At 41.4% G+C, this 18,024-nt stretch overlaps 1 protein-coding gene across 1 annotated transcript in view; it reads left to right on the forward strand.

Annotated features, from left to right (window-relative positions):
- Positions 1 to 691: 691 nt before the first annotated feature.
- pnpt1 (polyribonucleotide nucleotidyltransferase 1) overlaps positions 692 to 18,024 on the forward strand; it is a 42,812-nt gene continuing 25,479 nt past the window's right edge. Inside the window, exons 1-8 of the mRNA XM_033025177.1 lie at positions 692 to 912; positions 5,118 to 5,178; positions 6,901 to 6,975; positions 7,079 to 7,184; positions 7,820 to 7,869; positions 10,448 to 10,511; positions 13,131 to 13,178; positions 17,247 to 17,360. Of these exons, the coding sequence (XP_032881068.1) occupies positions 719 to 912; positions 5,118 to 5,178; positions 6,901 to 6,975; positions 7,079 to 7,184; positions 7,820 to 7,869; positions 10,448 to 10,511; positions 13,131 to 13,178; positions 17,247 to 17,360 (712 nt within the window). The 5' untranslated portion in view covers positions 692 to 718. The remainder of the gene's footprint in view (positions 913 to 5,117; positions 5,179 to 6,900; positions 6,976 to 7,078; positions 7,185 to 7,819; positions 7,870 to 10,447; positions 10,512 to 13,130; positions 13,179 to 17,246; positions 17,361 to 18,024) is intronic.

The following is an 18,024-nucleotide window of genomic DNA, read 5'->3' on the forward strand; positions in this document are numbered from 1 at the left end:
CTGATGGGGTTAGTTTAGATTGCATACAGGGTGAGTGCACAAATGGTGGATTGAAGGGCATGTTCCAGTGCTGTATTGTCCTAGATAGTAATGATAACAACAATTGTTAGAAAATCTGCCATCCTTACCTGCTCTGACCTATATGTGCCTCCAGTCACTGAAATTGTTCGGTAATAACTGCCCGGTAATAGCCCAGCTCATAAATAAATTGTGGATGGCAACTAATTAGTCTTTGTCAGCAAAGCCCTCAGGGAAAGAAAACCAAATCAGCAATGTTTGACAGTTGAAATCTCTTGACGAAGAGTGTGGATGTTGCTGTCATTAAATGCCATGGTTGCAGCATACTCATCACCATGCCTGTCCCACTGAGTTACTCCAGCATTTTGTGTCTCTCTTCAGTGCAAACCACCAGCACCTGCAGTTTCTTCTTACACAACATAGCACCAATCATTCCCCACGCTTTAAAGCCTGTCACTGAGTGTCACACTTTGTAAAGCACTTCGAATTCGTCTTTTTTGGTTTCGGGAAAATTTTTGGTTGCGGGAAAAGAATAACACTGAAAACTAAAGCATGAAATGAGATGGGGAATCAGAAGATTAAAAGACGTTTTTGAATAGCAGGAGTGCTGGCCAGTAGGGTGCGCTATGACCGACCCTCCCCTCCCAGCGGTGAGGCTGCAACAGCCAATGGGACGAGGCGTTGTGGCGAGGTGGGTGTCATGGCGGCCCCCTGTCCCGGCGGTGTCGGGTCGGTGAGGCGGTTGGTAGCTCGTGGAATCTGGCGCTCGTCGCCATGGAGAGCGCCCGCGCTCGGCCGCCAGTTGCCAGCGAGCCCGGGCACGCGGCGAAATCATCAGCAGGCTTGGGCCAGCATGTCCGAGAGTGGCCGAGTGGCAGTGGATCTGGGCAGCAGGTGAGAGGATGTGAGTGAGGGAGGAGTGAGTGAGGGAGGAGTGAGTGAGTGAGGGAGGAGTGAGTGAGTGAGGGAGGTGGGAGTGAGTGAGGGAGGTTGGATGTAAGAAAGTGAGTGGGGGTGTGTGAGAAAGTGAGTGAGGGAGGGGGGTGAGTGGGTGTGAGGGACGGGGGTGAGTGGGTGTGAGGGAGGGGGGTGAGTGGGTGGTTCAGTCGCGGTGGCGCAACGGTAGAGTTGCTGCCTTACAGCAAAATGCAGCGCCAGAGACCCGGGTTCGATCCCGACTACGGGTGCTGTCTGCATGGAGATTGTCCGTTCTCCCCATGATCTGCGTGGGTTTTCTCCGAGATCTTCGGTTTCCTCCCACACTCCATAGACGTACAGGTCTGTAGGTTAATTGGCTTGTTTAAAAAAAAAGTTAAATTGTCCAAGTTAGCGCAATGCAGAATACTGCCCTGCCGACTACAAAACTCAGAAGGTTGTGGGTGGGTATGAGAAGGTGAGTGGGTGTGAGTGAGGGAGGACGGGTGGGTGTGTGAGGAAATGAATGGTGGGGGAAGGGTGGGTGTGAGTGAGGGTGTGGGTGAGGGAGGATGAGTTACCACCCAGGCAAAGTCATGGGTCCCGATGATGTCAGCCCGAGGGTACTCAAGGTGTGTGCCAACCAATTGTGCGGAGTACTCCAGCATATCTTCAACCTGAGCCGAGAGAGAGTTCCTGTGATGTGGAAGACATCCTGCCTGGTTCCTGTACCAAAGAGGACAACAGACCGATGGTGCTGACTTCACACATCATGAAGTCCCTGGAGAGGCTGCAGCTCACTCACCTGTGACCACTGGTTAAACCCTACCTGGACCCGCTGCAGTTCGCATAGCAAACAAAGATGGGGGTTGAGGTCGCCATTATGCACCTACTCCATCGTTCCTATGCTCACCTGGATAAAGCAGGGAAGCATTGTGAGAGTCATGTTTTTTTACTTCTCCAGTGCTTTTAACACCATCCGGCCTGCACTGCTAGGGAGCAAATTGACGAAGATGCTGGTGGATGCTTCATTGGCATCTTGGATCAACAACTACCTGACTGGACAGCCACACTATGTCAGGCTACAGAACTGTGTCTCGGACATGGTAGTGAGCAACACATGGGCCCCACAGGGGACTGTCCTCTCTCCCTTCCTGCTCACCATCTACACATCGGACAAGATATAAGTTTTCAGATGACTCTGCAATTGTAGGCTGCATCAGTGCAGGGAGAAAAGTTGAATACAGAGGTGTAGTCAACGACTTTGTTGCGTCGTGTAGACTGAATCACCTGAAGCTCAACACCGACAAGGCTAAGGAGTTAAAGGACTTTAGGAGGAGAGGAACACCCTTGTCCTCTGACTCCATCAATGGTGTGAATGTGCAGTTTATCAGGGAGTACAAATACCTTGGAGTGTACCCAAATACCCAAACAGTAAACTGGACTAGTCCAGGAATGCTGCCCTGTGCAAGAAGGGACAGAGCCTGCTATACTTTTTGAGAAGGCTCCGCTCCTTCAACGCCTGCAGTAAGATGCTGCAAATGGTCTACCAATCGGTGGTAGCCAGTGCCATCTTCTTCGCTGCCGTGTGCTGGGGCAGCAGGGCGAAGGTCACGGACGCCAATAGGATTAACAAACTCATCAGGACGTCTGGCTCCATCTTGGGGTGGTTGGATTCATGGGAGGTGGTCTTGCAGGGGAGGATGCTGCTCAAACTGCAAAGCATCCTGGACAATACAGCTCGCCTATTATGTTCTTGTGTGTGCATCAAGTAGAAACGCAAACTCAGAACCTGTGGAGAATAATATGGACTACTAGAGTGTAGGCAATAGCAACATGCAGCTCTAATTTAGAGCTTTAATCACAAATTTATTTGGGAAATCATGCATTGTGTGCAGTTTTGGTTGCCACAATGTACGAAGGATATGATTGAACCGGAAGTTTTACAGAGAAGATTTATCAGCATGTTGCATGGGATGGTATGTTTCAGTTATGAGGAGAAACTGGAAAGGCTGTTTTCCTTGGAGTGCTGGAGGCTGAGGGGGAACCTGATAGCTCATAGAAAGAATGGATAGTGAGAACATTTTCCCCATTAAAGAGATATCTAAAACCAGTCAGCATAGTCGGTAAAGGGATCTGAGGAATGCATTTTATTGGGATGCATCACAGCATGATTTGGGAACAGCATCCAAGACCGCAAGAAATTGTAGAGAATTGTGGACGCAACCAAGACCATCACACAAACCAACCTCCCTTCCATTGATGCCATTTACACCTCACTCTGCCTTGGCAAGGCCACTAGTGTAATTATGGACGAGTCGCAACCAGCCACTCCCTTTTCTCCCCTCTCCCATCGGGCAAAAGGTAAAGAAGTATGAAAATGCTCACCACCAGATTCAGGTGCAGTTTCTTCACAGCTGTTATCGAACAACTGAATCATCCTACCAACAATTAGTGAGCAGTCCAGAGCTACTGTCTACCTCATCATAGACCCTCGGACTGTCTTTGATCAAATGTTACTGGACTTTATCTTGCAGTAAACATTATTCACGTTATCATGTACCTGTACGCTGTAGATGGCTTGATTTTAATCATGTATTGTCTTCCCGCTGACTGGTTAGCATGCAACAAAGCTTTTTACTGTACCTCGGCAAGCATGACAATAAACTAAACTAAATATTTTCATCCAGAGTTTGGAATATACTACCCGAGAAGATAGAAGCAAGTAACTTAACGAGTCAGGTAGTATCTCTGAAGGACATGGATAAGTGATGTTTCGGGATGGGACCCAAAACATTGCCAACCCATGCCTTCCAGAGATGCTACCTACCCGTTGAGTGACTCCAGACCTTTGTGTTCCACGCAAGATTTCAGCATCTGCAGTTCCTTGATTCTCCTTGGTGATTTTATTTACTGTAATAAGATCTACAGCTATCTCTGATCCAGGGTGGACAACCCCACCATCTCTCGTTTATCTACAAATCTACAGACTATGAATGGTCGAATCATTTTGACAAATCTCTTACATATTGTTTCGAAAGCGTTTGCATTTTTCCCAATTGTAGCGTCTAAAACTGAACGTACTTCTTCAGTTATGGTCACACCATTGCTTTATGAAGGGCTCATCATGCCTTTCTTGCTGTTGTACTAGGTGCCTCTATTTATAAAGTCCAGGAACCCACAAGCTTAATTTGGAAGGCCATGTATACCACAATAACCATATTTTCCTCACCACTTTCTCTATTACTTCATCAAAAAAGTATAAAACCAGTTGGATGTAATTTGTTTTCAACATATCTTTTTCTCTAATCAAACCACACCAATACAAACAAAGCCTAATACTATTGACACAACAAACTGCATATGCTGGAATCTTGCATAGAACACAAAGTCTAGAGTAACTCAGCAGGTCAGGGAGCATCTATGGAAGATATGGGCAAGCAATGTTTCAGATCGATCTGAAACAGCTTCACGACCCCAAAAAAGCACCTAAAAAGCATCTTCCAAAAGTTCTGCCTGACCCACTGAGTTACTGCAACACTTTGTGTTCAAAAGCTATTACTATTGTTGATTACGAATCCTCCCTGGCTTATAGCTTATGTGCAGCTCGTACTGTTGGACGAGAATTTGTGAGACCAGGGCATGATGTTCCGTCTGCTGCTTGACATCAGCTGGAATCTTGCCACATTGAACCCAAGAAGAATATATTCTAGTTAACAGTTCGATATCCATTTTGCAAATCCTATCCGCGATAGGATCTTTGGTCAAGAGCATTTCAAATCATGTCAGCAGTAAAATCTAGACACAAGATAGACACAAAATGCTGGAGTAACTCAACGGGACAGGCAGCATATAGTTGGCAAGCCAATCATATTTCGACTCGCTTAAACAGTTCTTTGTTCATGTAGCAGTTTTCTGGCACCCTTTTTCACAAGGAGTAAAACTTTATTTTTGTCAAGGAATCGAAAGAAAACTAGTCTTAGGATTTTAGAAATCGACTTTTGTGTTGGACTTTTACATCAATTTACTTCATGCTAGATTAATTAATATCAATTTAATATCTCCACATGTTTGTACAGTGATTGTGAGTGAGAACTTTATTCGATAATAGGTTTAACCTCCTTAAGCAATTTGTAATATGCTGAAAATAATGCACTGTTTTATGAATTTTTACATTATTGCAGGAAGCTTGAAATTTCCACAGGGAAGCTTGCTCGGTTTGCAGATGGATGTGCTATGGTGCAGGTAACTTCATTCAAAATGTTTGTGTAGTTTAAGACAAAGTTGGAAACTCTTGAAATTTTAGTATGATACAAGTACTTGTGGTTTAAAGTGAATATTTAATAGTTATAATGGTGACCTTTAGCATTCTTATATCAGAAAGCTAGTGTGCATTTTGGAAAATACTTTTTCCTGTTGAACAGTTCAAAATATGGATGTGGAATGAGGAAAGGAAATATAACTTTTTTAAAGTATTTTGCACCTATAGCGACTTTTCACATTTAAATGAGGTTGATTATTAAATTATTGCTGACTCATCACACTGTTCCACAATTGTATTTCCGGTGGCACTGGTGCTAGCTGCCTCCACCTTCAGTCCGGTATCTTTTTGTTTTTTTTTGTTATGTTGAAGTGTGTTTTTTTTGGGGTTTTTTAATGTCTTTATGTGGGGGAAGAGGGTACGGTAAGGGGGATACCGTCCTTCACTCACTTCCTGGAGAGGATGCGACTATTATTCGAGCCGGGACCGACCAGAGCTCCAGCAGCGGCGCAGCGATGGAAACGATCGCCGTTTGGAGCTCCGGAATGCTGGGCCTGCCGCACCGACATCGCGGAGCTGTGGTTCGCGGAGCTCCCAACGCAGGCGGCGCTGACTAACATCGCGGAGTCCTGCGACTCCACCCGGCTCGGCCTGTGGACTCGGGAGCTGCGGACTCTGGTGGGAGGTAGCTGATCTGAAGGTCCGGTCCGCTGAGGATGTTCTCTGTCGGGTTTCGGCGTCGGTTCGGTGTTCCATCATCCTGGCGTGAGAGCCTGAGCATCGGGCCGCCCATGGCGGCGACTGCGGGTGCTCGGGAGGCCCCGACCACGGGTGAACATCTGGGAAGATCGGAGGGGAGGCTGGCTGGACTATGGTACCTTCCTCAACTTGGTGCCACTGTGTTATGTTGTGTCGTGGACTATTGTGTTTGTGCTTTTTTTAAAAGTTTAATATGTTTTATTTATTATTTATTTATTTTTATGTTACTTGACTAAGGAAAATTCATTTTGTTGTCTCTAATTGAGATAATGACAATAAATTGAATACAACACAAAGAATACAATACAATAATTTATTATATTTTATTTTAATTAGCAGCTTCCTCCATTCGCCAGTTGAGGAAAAATCATTACGAATAGATTTTTGACATTGTTGTTGGATTACTTGATTAGAAAAGGACAGATCTTTACCACAAATTGCTTTTCCTTAGCTTTGAGGAAAGGGAGGTAGACATGGTTTAATTGTCAATCCCTGAAGAAATAACGGTTGGCCTGCGACATTGGGCTACAATTAGAGGTTTAATGAGTTGTTTTGGAAATTTTCCATTGGATCTTTACTCCAGCTATCACTGTAGGAATGCTTCAAATTGCATGGTAGAGGGCAATTTTGCAATGTGAGCCTACAAGATTGTGGCTGCAAGATTTAAATCAGTACTGCTTCCACTACAGTGCAGTGCTGATTGATGAGAGAAATTATATTTATTTATCTAATGGAACTCGGCTGCCCTCCCACCAAGAAACAACAGGTTTTTGCATTTCTGGATATTTACGGTCAAAAATCAGGTGATTGGAATAAAAGTATACGAGAAAATTAAGTTGATCTGAAACACGAAAGGAACCTCTATGTTCATATTAACGTGCTAAGTTCACAAATATACAAAGCTATGTGAAATGTAATTTATTGATTTTCTTTTTCTTACTGTGAAGTTGGGAGACACATCAGTGATGGTTACAGCTGTCAGTAAAACAAAGCCTACTGCATCCCAATTTATGCCATTAGTGGTAAGTATGTTAAGATTTTATAATTCCTTGTAAACTTATTAATTCATTCATAATTTGTCTATATTGCACATTATAACGTAGAATAACAGATTTGTATTATTAGGTTGATTATCGTCAGAAAGCTGCTGCAGCGGGAAGAATACCTACAACATATTTACGAAGAGATTTGGGCTACACAGATAATGAGATTTTAACCAGCAGAGTAATTGGTAAGATTATGTAATGCAGAGCAAGTTGAATACTGCAATATTTTTCCAAGAATGTTTCTACAATAAATATGTAACTATTTTTGTTCCTTGAAATTGTTGACTGAATGGATTAATATTTTAGAAATTTATTTTCTGCTACATTTTAATGTCTAATTTTCTAAGAAAAATATTTATAAATGTTACATAATGTTACTAAATTGCATTTATTAAACATAAACAAATTTCTGAAATGCTGGTTTGGATGGGTACCTTTATCAATGCAATCATATCAATTTATAATATAGGAATGGAATTGAGTGATTGAAATGAAAAGGATCAAAATTTGATTACTAGCCACCTAAGAGTTGCCTTCCTTTGATTAACTTGCTTTATTCTGGGGTAGATTGGGAGAGATAGCATCACTTGTAGAAAGTGGCAGAAAACAAGAAAAGCAACTGCTGTTCGAATTAGCTGAAGGGTGCCTCCTGTCAACAAATACCAACCACCTCTGCAACAGCATTTAGTCTTTGACCTAATTCCAATGATTCCCATAATTGTCTACTTCAGGGAAGGAATGTCACAAACCATTTTTTTTTTTGAAGGGGGTGTTTTCATTTAATAAGTGTCAGTTACTTACCTTCTGTTGAATTCTTCAGATCGTTCAATCAGGCCACTATTTCCTTCAGGCTACTTTTATGATACACAGGTAAGTGCTGGATAAAATGCACTGATTCAGTGTGTCTTTTTTAAATAAGTAATTGAACACATTGGTATATTTATTTTAATTGTAAATCAACAAAACTGGAAATCCCCAAAAAATCTGCTGGAAACTGAAATAATGCAAAGTGCGGGAAATATTCAAACAGTTTTGATATGTTTGACCAAGGAATAAATGCTTCATCGGAAAATGGTCAAAATTTTCTATGAAATTAAGCCCATTTGTTAATTGCAAACTAACTGTAACATATTACATTTGCCACTCATATAGCTTGACACATTCTTTACTGTTGTTGTTTTAGTATTAGTTATGCAACCAACTTTTCAAAGCTAACATTTGTCAGTGCATTGCAGAATTTGTAGCATGCTTGTTTTTAACCTGGCGATTACCATTACATTCTTATTTTTAAATATGAAGATGTTCACTATCTATGTATCCCAATAATATAACAGATTTTTACTTTTAGTTTATCATTAAAAATGATTAACCCGGCACATTGTTTGTAAATTCTGCCATAAAACCATTCAAATCGATAAAACAATGACAGAAAAGCTACTTGCAAACAAAATGTTTTTTTCTCTTTTTAGGACAAAGTCCCCACATTAACCCAACCCTGAATGCCATCATTATTGTACCTGAATGAGAAACATATTCCCAATAGAATCAGCAGATTCTGACAATTGTAATGCATGCAGCATTCATTTCAGAAAGTGATGCATGTGACCCCATTTGTTCCAAAAACCCTTTTCAATCTTGTCAGCGCCATTGAACAGAAGAACTGTCTGCATTCTGTCAAGGAATTTAATGTTGGTTCAACAACTAAACAAAAATTATACCTCCAGCCCACACAGAATCCATTCCTGCCGGATGCCTGACAAAAAGGTGGGCTGTCTCGCTCCCTCTTTCCTGCTCAACTCAATAGGCCCTAAAAATGTAGATGGTCATAAACGGTCTTTGATCAAATATTGTCATATTCATCATTAAATTTCGCTTGTTACTGAACAGTGGAAGAAATATTCTTAATCTGCACTTATTTTCATATTAAATAATGACAATTAAACATGGTTGCTCAGATCTTTTTGATAATGAAACTTTTCAGAAAGCACAACTATTCTTTACAATCTATTTGAACTTGCATGAACACATAGTCATACAGCATGGAAGCGGGCTCTTTGGCCCAACTCGTCCACGCCAACCAAGATCCGCACCGAAGCAAGTCCCGTTTGCCTGCATTTTATCCATATTCCTCTAAACCTTTCCTATCCATGTACCTGTGCAAGTGTCTTTAAAATGTTGTTATTTTACCAGCCCCAACTGTGGCAGTTAATTCCATACACCCAACACCCTCATTAACCATTCTTCAACCCATGCCCAGCTGATCAAGATCCTGCTTTAATGTATGATAACCATCTTCACTGTCAACAATGCCACCTACTTTAATGTCATTTGCAAACTAACTAATTATGGCATGCACATTCTCATCTAAATCATTAATATAAACCACAAATAGCAATGGGCCCAACACCAATCCCTGAGGCACATCACAAGTCCTAGGCCTCCAGTCCAAAAACAACCTTCCACCACCATCCTCTGCTTCCATCCATGGAGCCAATTTTGTATCCGGGCAGCTAACACTCCCTGGTTGCCATATGATCTAACTTTCCAGAGCAGCCTACAGTGCGGAACCTTATAAAATGCTTTACTGAAGTCCACATAGATAATGTCTATGACTTTGCCTTCATCAACTTTCTTGCTAACATCTTCAAAAAAAATACTCAATCAAATTTGTGAGACACGTTCTCTCATGTACAAAACCATGTTGACTATTTTTAATCGACCTCGATCTATCCAATACATATATCTTTTCCCTCAGAATTCTCTCGAGCAATTTACCTACCAAAGATGTTAGGCTCACTGATCTATAATTCCCAGGCTTTTCCTTGAACCTTAAAGAAATAATGGCATATTGTAGTCACCCTCCAGTCACCTCATCTCAACCATGTCGAACAATGATTTGTGTATCTCCGTCGGGCTCCTGAAATTTCTCGAGCTTCCAACAGTGTCCCTGGATATATCTGATCGGGCTCAGGGGATTTATCTACCTTCATATGTCTTGGGATATCCATAATATGGACTGTCCACAAGACATCTCCACTAACCTTTCCAAGTTCCCCAGTCTTCATATCTTTCTTCACAGTAAGGACAGAAGAGAAATACTCATTGAACATCTTATCCATCTCCTGCAGCTCCTCACATAGATTACGGCTTTGTTTTATAAAGGGCCCTATAAACTCTCCAGTTACCCTCTTTCCCTTAACGTACTTGCAAAATATCTTTTTTGATTCTCCTTAATCTTATCTGCCAGAGCTAACTCGTCGGCATTTTGCCCTCTTAATATCCTTCTAAACCTCGTCAGTCCCTTAAACTCTTCCTGTGATGCACTTGATCCTAGCTTCCTACAGCTAGCCCATTCCTCCTTTTGCCTGACCAGAAAATCATATCACAATTGTACGCAGACCCTGAGGGCTTTTGGACTAAAAGTTTTTGTTTCCTTTCTTTGTGTAAGGTTATTTGCAATCTCCTTGCAGTCGATGGCATCAATGATCCTGACATTCTTGCAATCAATGGAGGTAAGAACTGTTAATTTGTGGAAACCTTGAGCATCACAGTTGAGTGATTGCTCACTTGACCCGAGAGTACATACTTTCCTGTTGTATTTCATATGGGCTACATTTCCAAATTTACATCGTCCCATTGCATCACTGTAATGTGCCACTTGTTGATAACTGCAGACGGAAAGAGCCATTTTATTACTGGAGAAGCTTTGAATTGAACTGAACACCATAAAATAGAAAATTGCCCGAATAATGAAAGGCCTGGATAGAGTGGATGTAAAAAAGGATGTTTCCACTAGTGGGAGCGTCTAGGACCAAAGGTCATAGCCTCAGAATAAAAGGACGTACCTTTAGAAAGAAGATGAGGAGGAATTTATTTAGTCAGATGGTGGTGAATCTGTGGTGGGGATTCCTGCCGCACCATCCAGTGTTATTTTGCTGGACGTACATACTGATTGATACTAGTGGCAAAACTGCTCCAAGAGAATGTAGCACACCTAATGGCAGGTAACAACACACTGCCGTCTACACAAAACCTTGATATTACAGAGCAATTTTGAATTTTTCCTTAATGGAAATCTGACGAATAAGCTTCTATGTAAATTGAACTCCAAATCACACTGCAAAATGTATTGCATATTAAACATTTGCTGCAAATTTACAAATGGCAATCGGTGCAGGTTAATATAGTGATCAAAATCTGGAAGTCACTTAAAGGCAGCTGTTTAGACAAGGCAATACGGAAGAAAAATTGTTTGTTTAGTACTTTTTGGAATCTTTTACAATCAACAAACTCAATTACAATTACTTTTGATTGCAGTGCAAATCAGTTGATAACCTGATAACATTAAATCTGATATTGATTGTGTTTTGAAAACCAAATTTATGGATTGCTTTGAAGGAAAAGATATGTGGTATTAATTCATCGATCAGTCAAAATCTCGTTGCATGGCTGATAGTGCTTGTGGGGTTAAATGATGTACTCCCATTCTTGAATTCCTTTTTTTTTTTTTAAATTTAATTTAAAAATTAATCTTGATTGAGAAATTGGTATTAGTCAGGGCATCAAATCTGGCAAATCAGATTGAAATGCTTCATGGGATCTTTAATGACCATTTTGGAAAGAAGTTGGGGCTTTTATTTAAAGCATGATCTGAATGATTATTAATTCCAGTGTATCACTCCTTCAGTACTGGACTATCAGCCAAGATTCTTATGCTGAAGTCTGTAGTCTAGAATTTACTACTTTCTAATGTAGGTAAGGAGAGAAAGAAAGAGTAAAATGTTGTTTGGAGTGAAATAAGCTATGGTTGCAGAGAGCATCGAAAGTAGCATGAATCCATCGGACAAATCAGTTGCAAAATGTAAATAATTGACCACAATCCCTCCGCACTTTTGGAGGCGATTCATCCTGGAGTCCCAGAGTTTAAAACAGCAATGTTCTAATTACATACACCAACCAGTTTAAATTGAATTTGCAAGATAATACCAATATATTAAAGGGAAGATATGATAATCTCAGAGATTGTGATAAATGAATGTGAACTTAAAATTAAAGATTTTATAAAGAGGAAAAGTCTGAGAGATGAAGGATCAATTTTTTTTCCCCAAGCAAAGGTAGCAAATAAATACTTTAAGAAATACAAAATATATGTTGTTGCTACACCTGCCGTTTATGTAGTGATGAACTGGTTATCAATCTTTGCCATTGAGCAGCTCATTTACCGTTGTACTTTCATATTACAAATAAGTATCAGCATTTAAATTAGCTATTTATTTTGAATTCTTAAAACTTTTGATCTACAATTCCATGTAAAATAGGTGAGGTTCTAATTCTCACTGACGGAAAATGGCAAATTCTCAGCAAAGGTATAATTTAAGCACAGTTAAATATGATTTTTGTAAGGTTTTTGTTTGCTTGCCAACAAGACACAAAAAAGCATTGACCCTTATTTAGGGTTTTAAGATAAATCTTTATTCATGGTTTTTTTCAAAAAAGTACAGTGAACACATCCATGCATTTTATTAGTTTCAAACTGAAGTTTAGTTTGATGGTACTGATATTGGATGGAATACATTACATCCAATATTATTTAAAGTTGTGGTAAAATGCCCCATGTAAGTGCATGTGAATAGAAAAGCAAGAGCTAGTTTACAAAAAAGGACACAAAGTGCTGGAGTAAGTCAATGGGTCACAACATCTCTGGACAACATGGATAGGTGACTTTTTGGGTCAGATCCCTTCTTCAGACTAGTTTGCATTAAAAAGCTTTTCACTGTACCTCTGCACATGTGACAACAAACTAAACTAAACTAATAAACCTCTTTCACTTTTGCGCACTACCCCTACCCCAGGTTTTACTAATTGGAAGCCAAACATAATCCCTCTAAACATGTTTATAATAGCAAGGTTATAACCACCTTGCTTTTCACAGTTCTTAGGGACATAATCTGAATTTTTCATGCGTCTGCTGTTGTGCTTTAAATTGGCTCTAGAAGTTTGGAAATACAAATGATTAAAAATTATATTCATGAAGACTGGCTCGTAATCTTTATTTCAAAAATGCCATTTATGTAATTGTTCTAATATGTACTGTATTTACTATTCTCAATGTATTCCATTATCTTTGATAGCTTCTGCAGCCTTGGCGTTGTCTGACATTCCTTGGAATGGTCCCATAGGTGGGTAATCTTTCTTTGCAGTTACCCTATCTTATCTTTCTCATCTCATTAGCAAGTACCAACGAAAGAAGGTTTGCTAGGTATCCAGATGAAGAATTATACGTTGACTTTTGAATTCACTTTTGACAGAGCAACAGTTTGTTTAAACATTTTCTCAAGAAATGAAACAAAGTAATTTATGTGATTTTATTCAGTGAAAGATGATTAAAAACTTGGAAAATAATGCTAATTTCTCACTGTGATTTGAAGAAAGTATTGTCATTGTTCAAATGGTTAATATGGAGCAGGATGTGTTCAGGAATGTTTTCTCAGGCAATATGTAGCAGGCCCTATACAAGAGAGTGTAACGCTTGATCTGGTCTAGGAAATTGTATGGGGAAGTGGATGAAGTAGTCGTGGATGAGCTTTTTGAGACCAGTGGCCACTGTTCTATTTGGTTTAACATTGTTATGGACAGATACAGGCCAGACTCGATAATTACAATTCTTATTGCGCCAAAGCCAAATGTGAAGATATTAGACAGGAACTCACTCCAATTGAGTGAAGCAGGTTGTTTGAAGGAACGTCTGGAAAGTGGAATATTTTTTAAAGTGTTCTCACAAGAGTCCAAGACCTTCATATTCCTGTTAGAGTGAAGGGCAAGGCAGGTGGGCGTAATAAAGCTTGGATGATGAGAGAAATTGAGGCACTGGTCAAGAATAAGGAGGAGGCATGGAGCAGGTATAGGCAGCTGGGATCAAGTGTGCACGTTGGAGCTGAGGAAATCCGAAGGGCAAAAGGGAGGCAGGAGGTAGCTCTGGCAGATAATATTAAGGATAATCCCCAAGAGATTTTATGTACATTAAGAATAAACGGGTAACCAGAGAGAGAATGAGGCCCCTCAGGAATCAAAGCAGTCAATTCTTTGTGCAGCCACAGGAGATGGGCAAGGTCCTCAAAGAGTATTTCTCCTCTTTTTCTGTGGAGAAAGACATGAGGACCAAGGAATTTAGGGCAAACAATGAAAGTGTCTTGAGGGCAGTCAGTATCGCTGTCGAGGAAGTGCTGTAAGTCCTAACGCGTATGAATGTATACCAATCTCCCTGGCCTGATCAGATATATCCGAGTACACTTGGAAGCTAGAGAGGAACTTGCAGGTGCACTAGCTGAGATTTGTCAGTCGTCATTAAATACGGGTGAGGTGCTGGAAGACTGGAGTGTGGCAAATGTTGTGCCTCTATTTAAAAAGGGCTGCGGGGAAAAGCCTGGGAACCATAGGCCAGTGAGTCTAACATCTGTGGTCGGAAAGTTACTCGAGAATAATCTGAGGGATAAGATATTCAGGCATTTATATGGATAAGGCCTGATTGGGGATAGTCAGCGCAATTTAGTACATGGAAGATTGATTCTCACCAATCTGAGTTTTTTGAAGATGTGACCAAAAAGGATGATGAGGGCAGAGCTGTTTGTTTGTGGATTTCAGCAAGGCATTTGACATGGTTCCACATGGTAGGCTGCTGGTGAAGGTTAAAGGCATGGGATCCAAGGACAGATAGCTAACTGGTGAGAAAATTGGCTTCCTGGAAGGAAGTGGAGGGTAATACAGGTGCACAACCTTTTATCCGAAAGCCTTGGGACCAGACATTTTTCGTAATTCGGAATTTTTCGGCTTTCGGAATGGAAGATTTTTAGTGTATATTTTAACGGCTGGCTCAGTGGTAAAGTGCTCGACTCATATCCGCAAGGTCGCGAGTTTGCGCCTCGATCCCTGCAGTTACTCGATCGCGAGTTTGAGTCTTCAATGTAGTTTTTTCTTGCAGAATAGGAGAGAATAGGGAGGGTTAGGCTGGGATCATTCTCTGCGAGATGATCTTAGTGCAGGAGACAAGTGTAGGAGAGGTGTACTGACTGTGGGCAGAACTTTGGAAGTGATTGCCCACCATTCTCAAAAGCCGCTGTGTCTCCCTGTCCCTGGGATAGCAGGGGGCGATCAAACAGCACAATACCCCCCTCCCCCTCCAACTCCAGAGGAACCCGCTCCCCGATGGGCCGCTACGGCGACAAGTGGCAGTTCGCCCACAGCCCGAGCTGCGCCACCCCAAGAACAAGACGTACCTTGCACACCATCAGCTTCTGCGTGTTCCTCTGGAGTTGCAGCGGGGCTGGGCTGGAGTTGCTGATCTGGGATCTCCGTGCTTGCAGTGGGCCTGGGGGTCGGTGTCCCGTTGGTCCTGACGTCTCCGGTGACTGGCACTGACCTGCTGGCATCACCGACGTGAAGACAGTGCAAAGCCCCCGCGCCGGTGCAATGGGTGGGGAGCTGGAGAGGGGAGGGAAGGGGTCACACACATGGCCAGGAAGCAGAGGGGTGTAGGTGGGGTGAAACTGAAGGGAGCGACAATCTGCTGCTGCCTGCCCGCTGAGTTAAAAAGTTCCCACGCAAGACTCACGATACACTGTGTATCGTGAGTCTACCGTGGGAATTTTTTAACTCAGCGGGCAGGCAGCAGCAGATTGTCAATTATTAACCCTCCCGCGCAATATACCCTCACCTTCTCTTTTATGAATGGGGATTTAGTTCCCCTTTCTTCGAGGACCGACCGGAGGTTCCGCAGTCACCTCTGCGGGCCGCCCTCGGTGAACGTCTTCAAGGACCTTTCATCAAGGACCGAAAAAATGTCCGCTATTCGGAGGTTTTCGTTATTTGGAATTTCGGATAAAGGTTGTGCACCTGTAGTAGAAAGTTGTTTTTCAGACTGGAGGCCTGTGACTAATGGTGTGCCTCGGGGTTCTGTGCTGGGCCCATTGCTGTTTGTCATCTATATCGATGATTTTGATGAGAACGAGAAAGGCATGATTAGCAAGTTTGCAGATGACACTAAAGTGGGTGGTATGGTAGACAGTGAAGATGGTTGTCAAAAATTTCAGCAGGATCTTGATCGGTTGAGCAGCTGGGCTGAGGAATGGTTGATAGAATTTAATACGGAGAAGTGCGAAGTGTTGCATTTTGGGAATTCCAACCAGGGCAGGACCTACACGGTGAATGGTAGGGCTCTGGGGAGTGTTGTAGAGCAGAGAGATCTAGGAGTACAGGTACCTTGAAAGTGGCGTCACAGGTAGATAGGATGGTCAAGAAAGCTTTCGGCACCTTAGACTTTGTCTAAAGAGTACTGAGTATAAAATTTGGGAAGTCATGTTAGAGATGTACAAGACATTGGTGAGGCCACATTTAGAGTCTGAAGAAGGGTCTTGACCCGAAACGTCGCCCATTCCTTCTCTCTAGAGATGCTGCCTCACCCGCTGAGTTACTCCAGCATTTTGTGTCTACCCACATTTAGAGTATTGTGTTTGGTTTTGGTCACCTTGTTATAGGAAATGGTGTTAAACTGGAAAGGGTGCAGAGAAGATTTAGGAGGATGCTGCCAGGACTCGAAGGCCTGCGCTATAGGAAGAGATTGAGCAGGCTAGGACTTTATTCCTTGGAGCGCAGGAGGTTGAAGGATGATCTTATTGAGGTGTCTAAGATCATGAGAGGAATAGATAGGGTAGATGCACAGCCTCTTGCCCAGTGTAGAGGAATCTAGAACTAGAGGACATAGGTTTAAGGTGAGGGAGAAAGATTTAACAGGAACCGGAGGGGCCTTTTTTACACAAACGGTGGCATGTATATGGAATGAGCTGCCGGAAGAGGCAGTCGCAGCAGGCACGATCACAACATTTAAAAAAAAACATTTGGGCAAATGCATGTATAGGATAGGTTAAAATGGATATTAGCCAAACACAGACAGGTGGGACTAATTTAGATTGGGCATGTTGGTCGGCATGGGCAGGTTGGGCAGAAGGGCCTATTTCCATGCTCTATGACTATTAATAAGGCAGTATCTATGAATATTTTAATTTATTTACTTTATTAACTGCTATATTAAGCTACTAATTTGGCAGGAAATGCAAACTAACCTATATACATTCAAGTATTTAATTTATGGGTAAACTTCATTAATCTGTCAGTATTTGTTGCCATTTGTATTCAAATTACTTTGTGCTAAGCCAACTGCTAAAATAACATTGTACTCTGCACACTTCTTTAAGGTGCTGTAAGAGTTGGTTTTGTCGATGGAGAAGTTGTAATTAACCCAACTCGAAAAGAAATGGCATTGAGCACATTGAACTTGGTTCTGGCTGGAGCATCTCAGAGCCAAGTAGGTAAGCGTCTCATTATTTATGGTAGTATCTTGTCTGCAAACATAAATAGTTTATGTAATGAAGAATTTGCATTCTTAGATCAGTTAAGAAAAAAAATAAAACTTGTTCTTTTGGAATTGTAATGCAGTAATATCATGTTGTAGGTTTTTCTAAAAGATGGAATATGATCCAATAAATTAATGTGTTGAATACTAGCTTGAATGTCCAATTTAATTTGTCCCTATTTTGTTAAATTAGTTGGGAAAAATGATGCAAGCTAGAAAGCAAGAAAAATTGCGAGACGATAACGTAATGTGTGTTTTTAAATTTCTATTAATCAGTCTGTTATATTATCATAACCCACTTACAATCCAAGGTAATGACCTATAAGGTTATTATCATAATTCCCTACATGATAATTCAATTTCTCTCCTGCACTTTGTGAGAGTACATTTTAAACAACTCATTTTGGAAGTGATATTAATGGAGGGCTGTGGCATTGACAGAATGTGTGCACTTGCATATTAGAACCAGACACAGAAGTGCTGCACAGCCATGCTCCAATAACTTTCCACAATAATGACAGCTAAGGGATGGGGCATTATTTGTAAAATATAGGCTCACAGTGAAGGAATGACAATTATCAATATTGCGAAACATTTTATTGTATTGAACAGGATAAAGA

The sequence above is a fragment of the Amblyraja radiata genome, chromosome 8 (assembly GCF_010909765.2).
Source record: "Amblyraja radiata isolate CabotCenter1 chromosome 8, sAmbRad1.1.pri, whole genome shotgun sequence".
Taxonomy (NCBI): Eukaryota; Metazoa; Chordata; class Chondrichthyes; order Rajiformes; family Rajidae; genus Amblyraja; species Amblyraja radiata.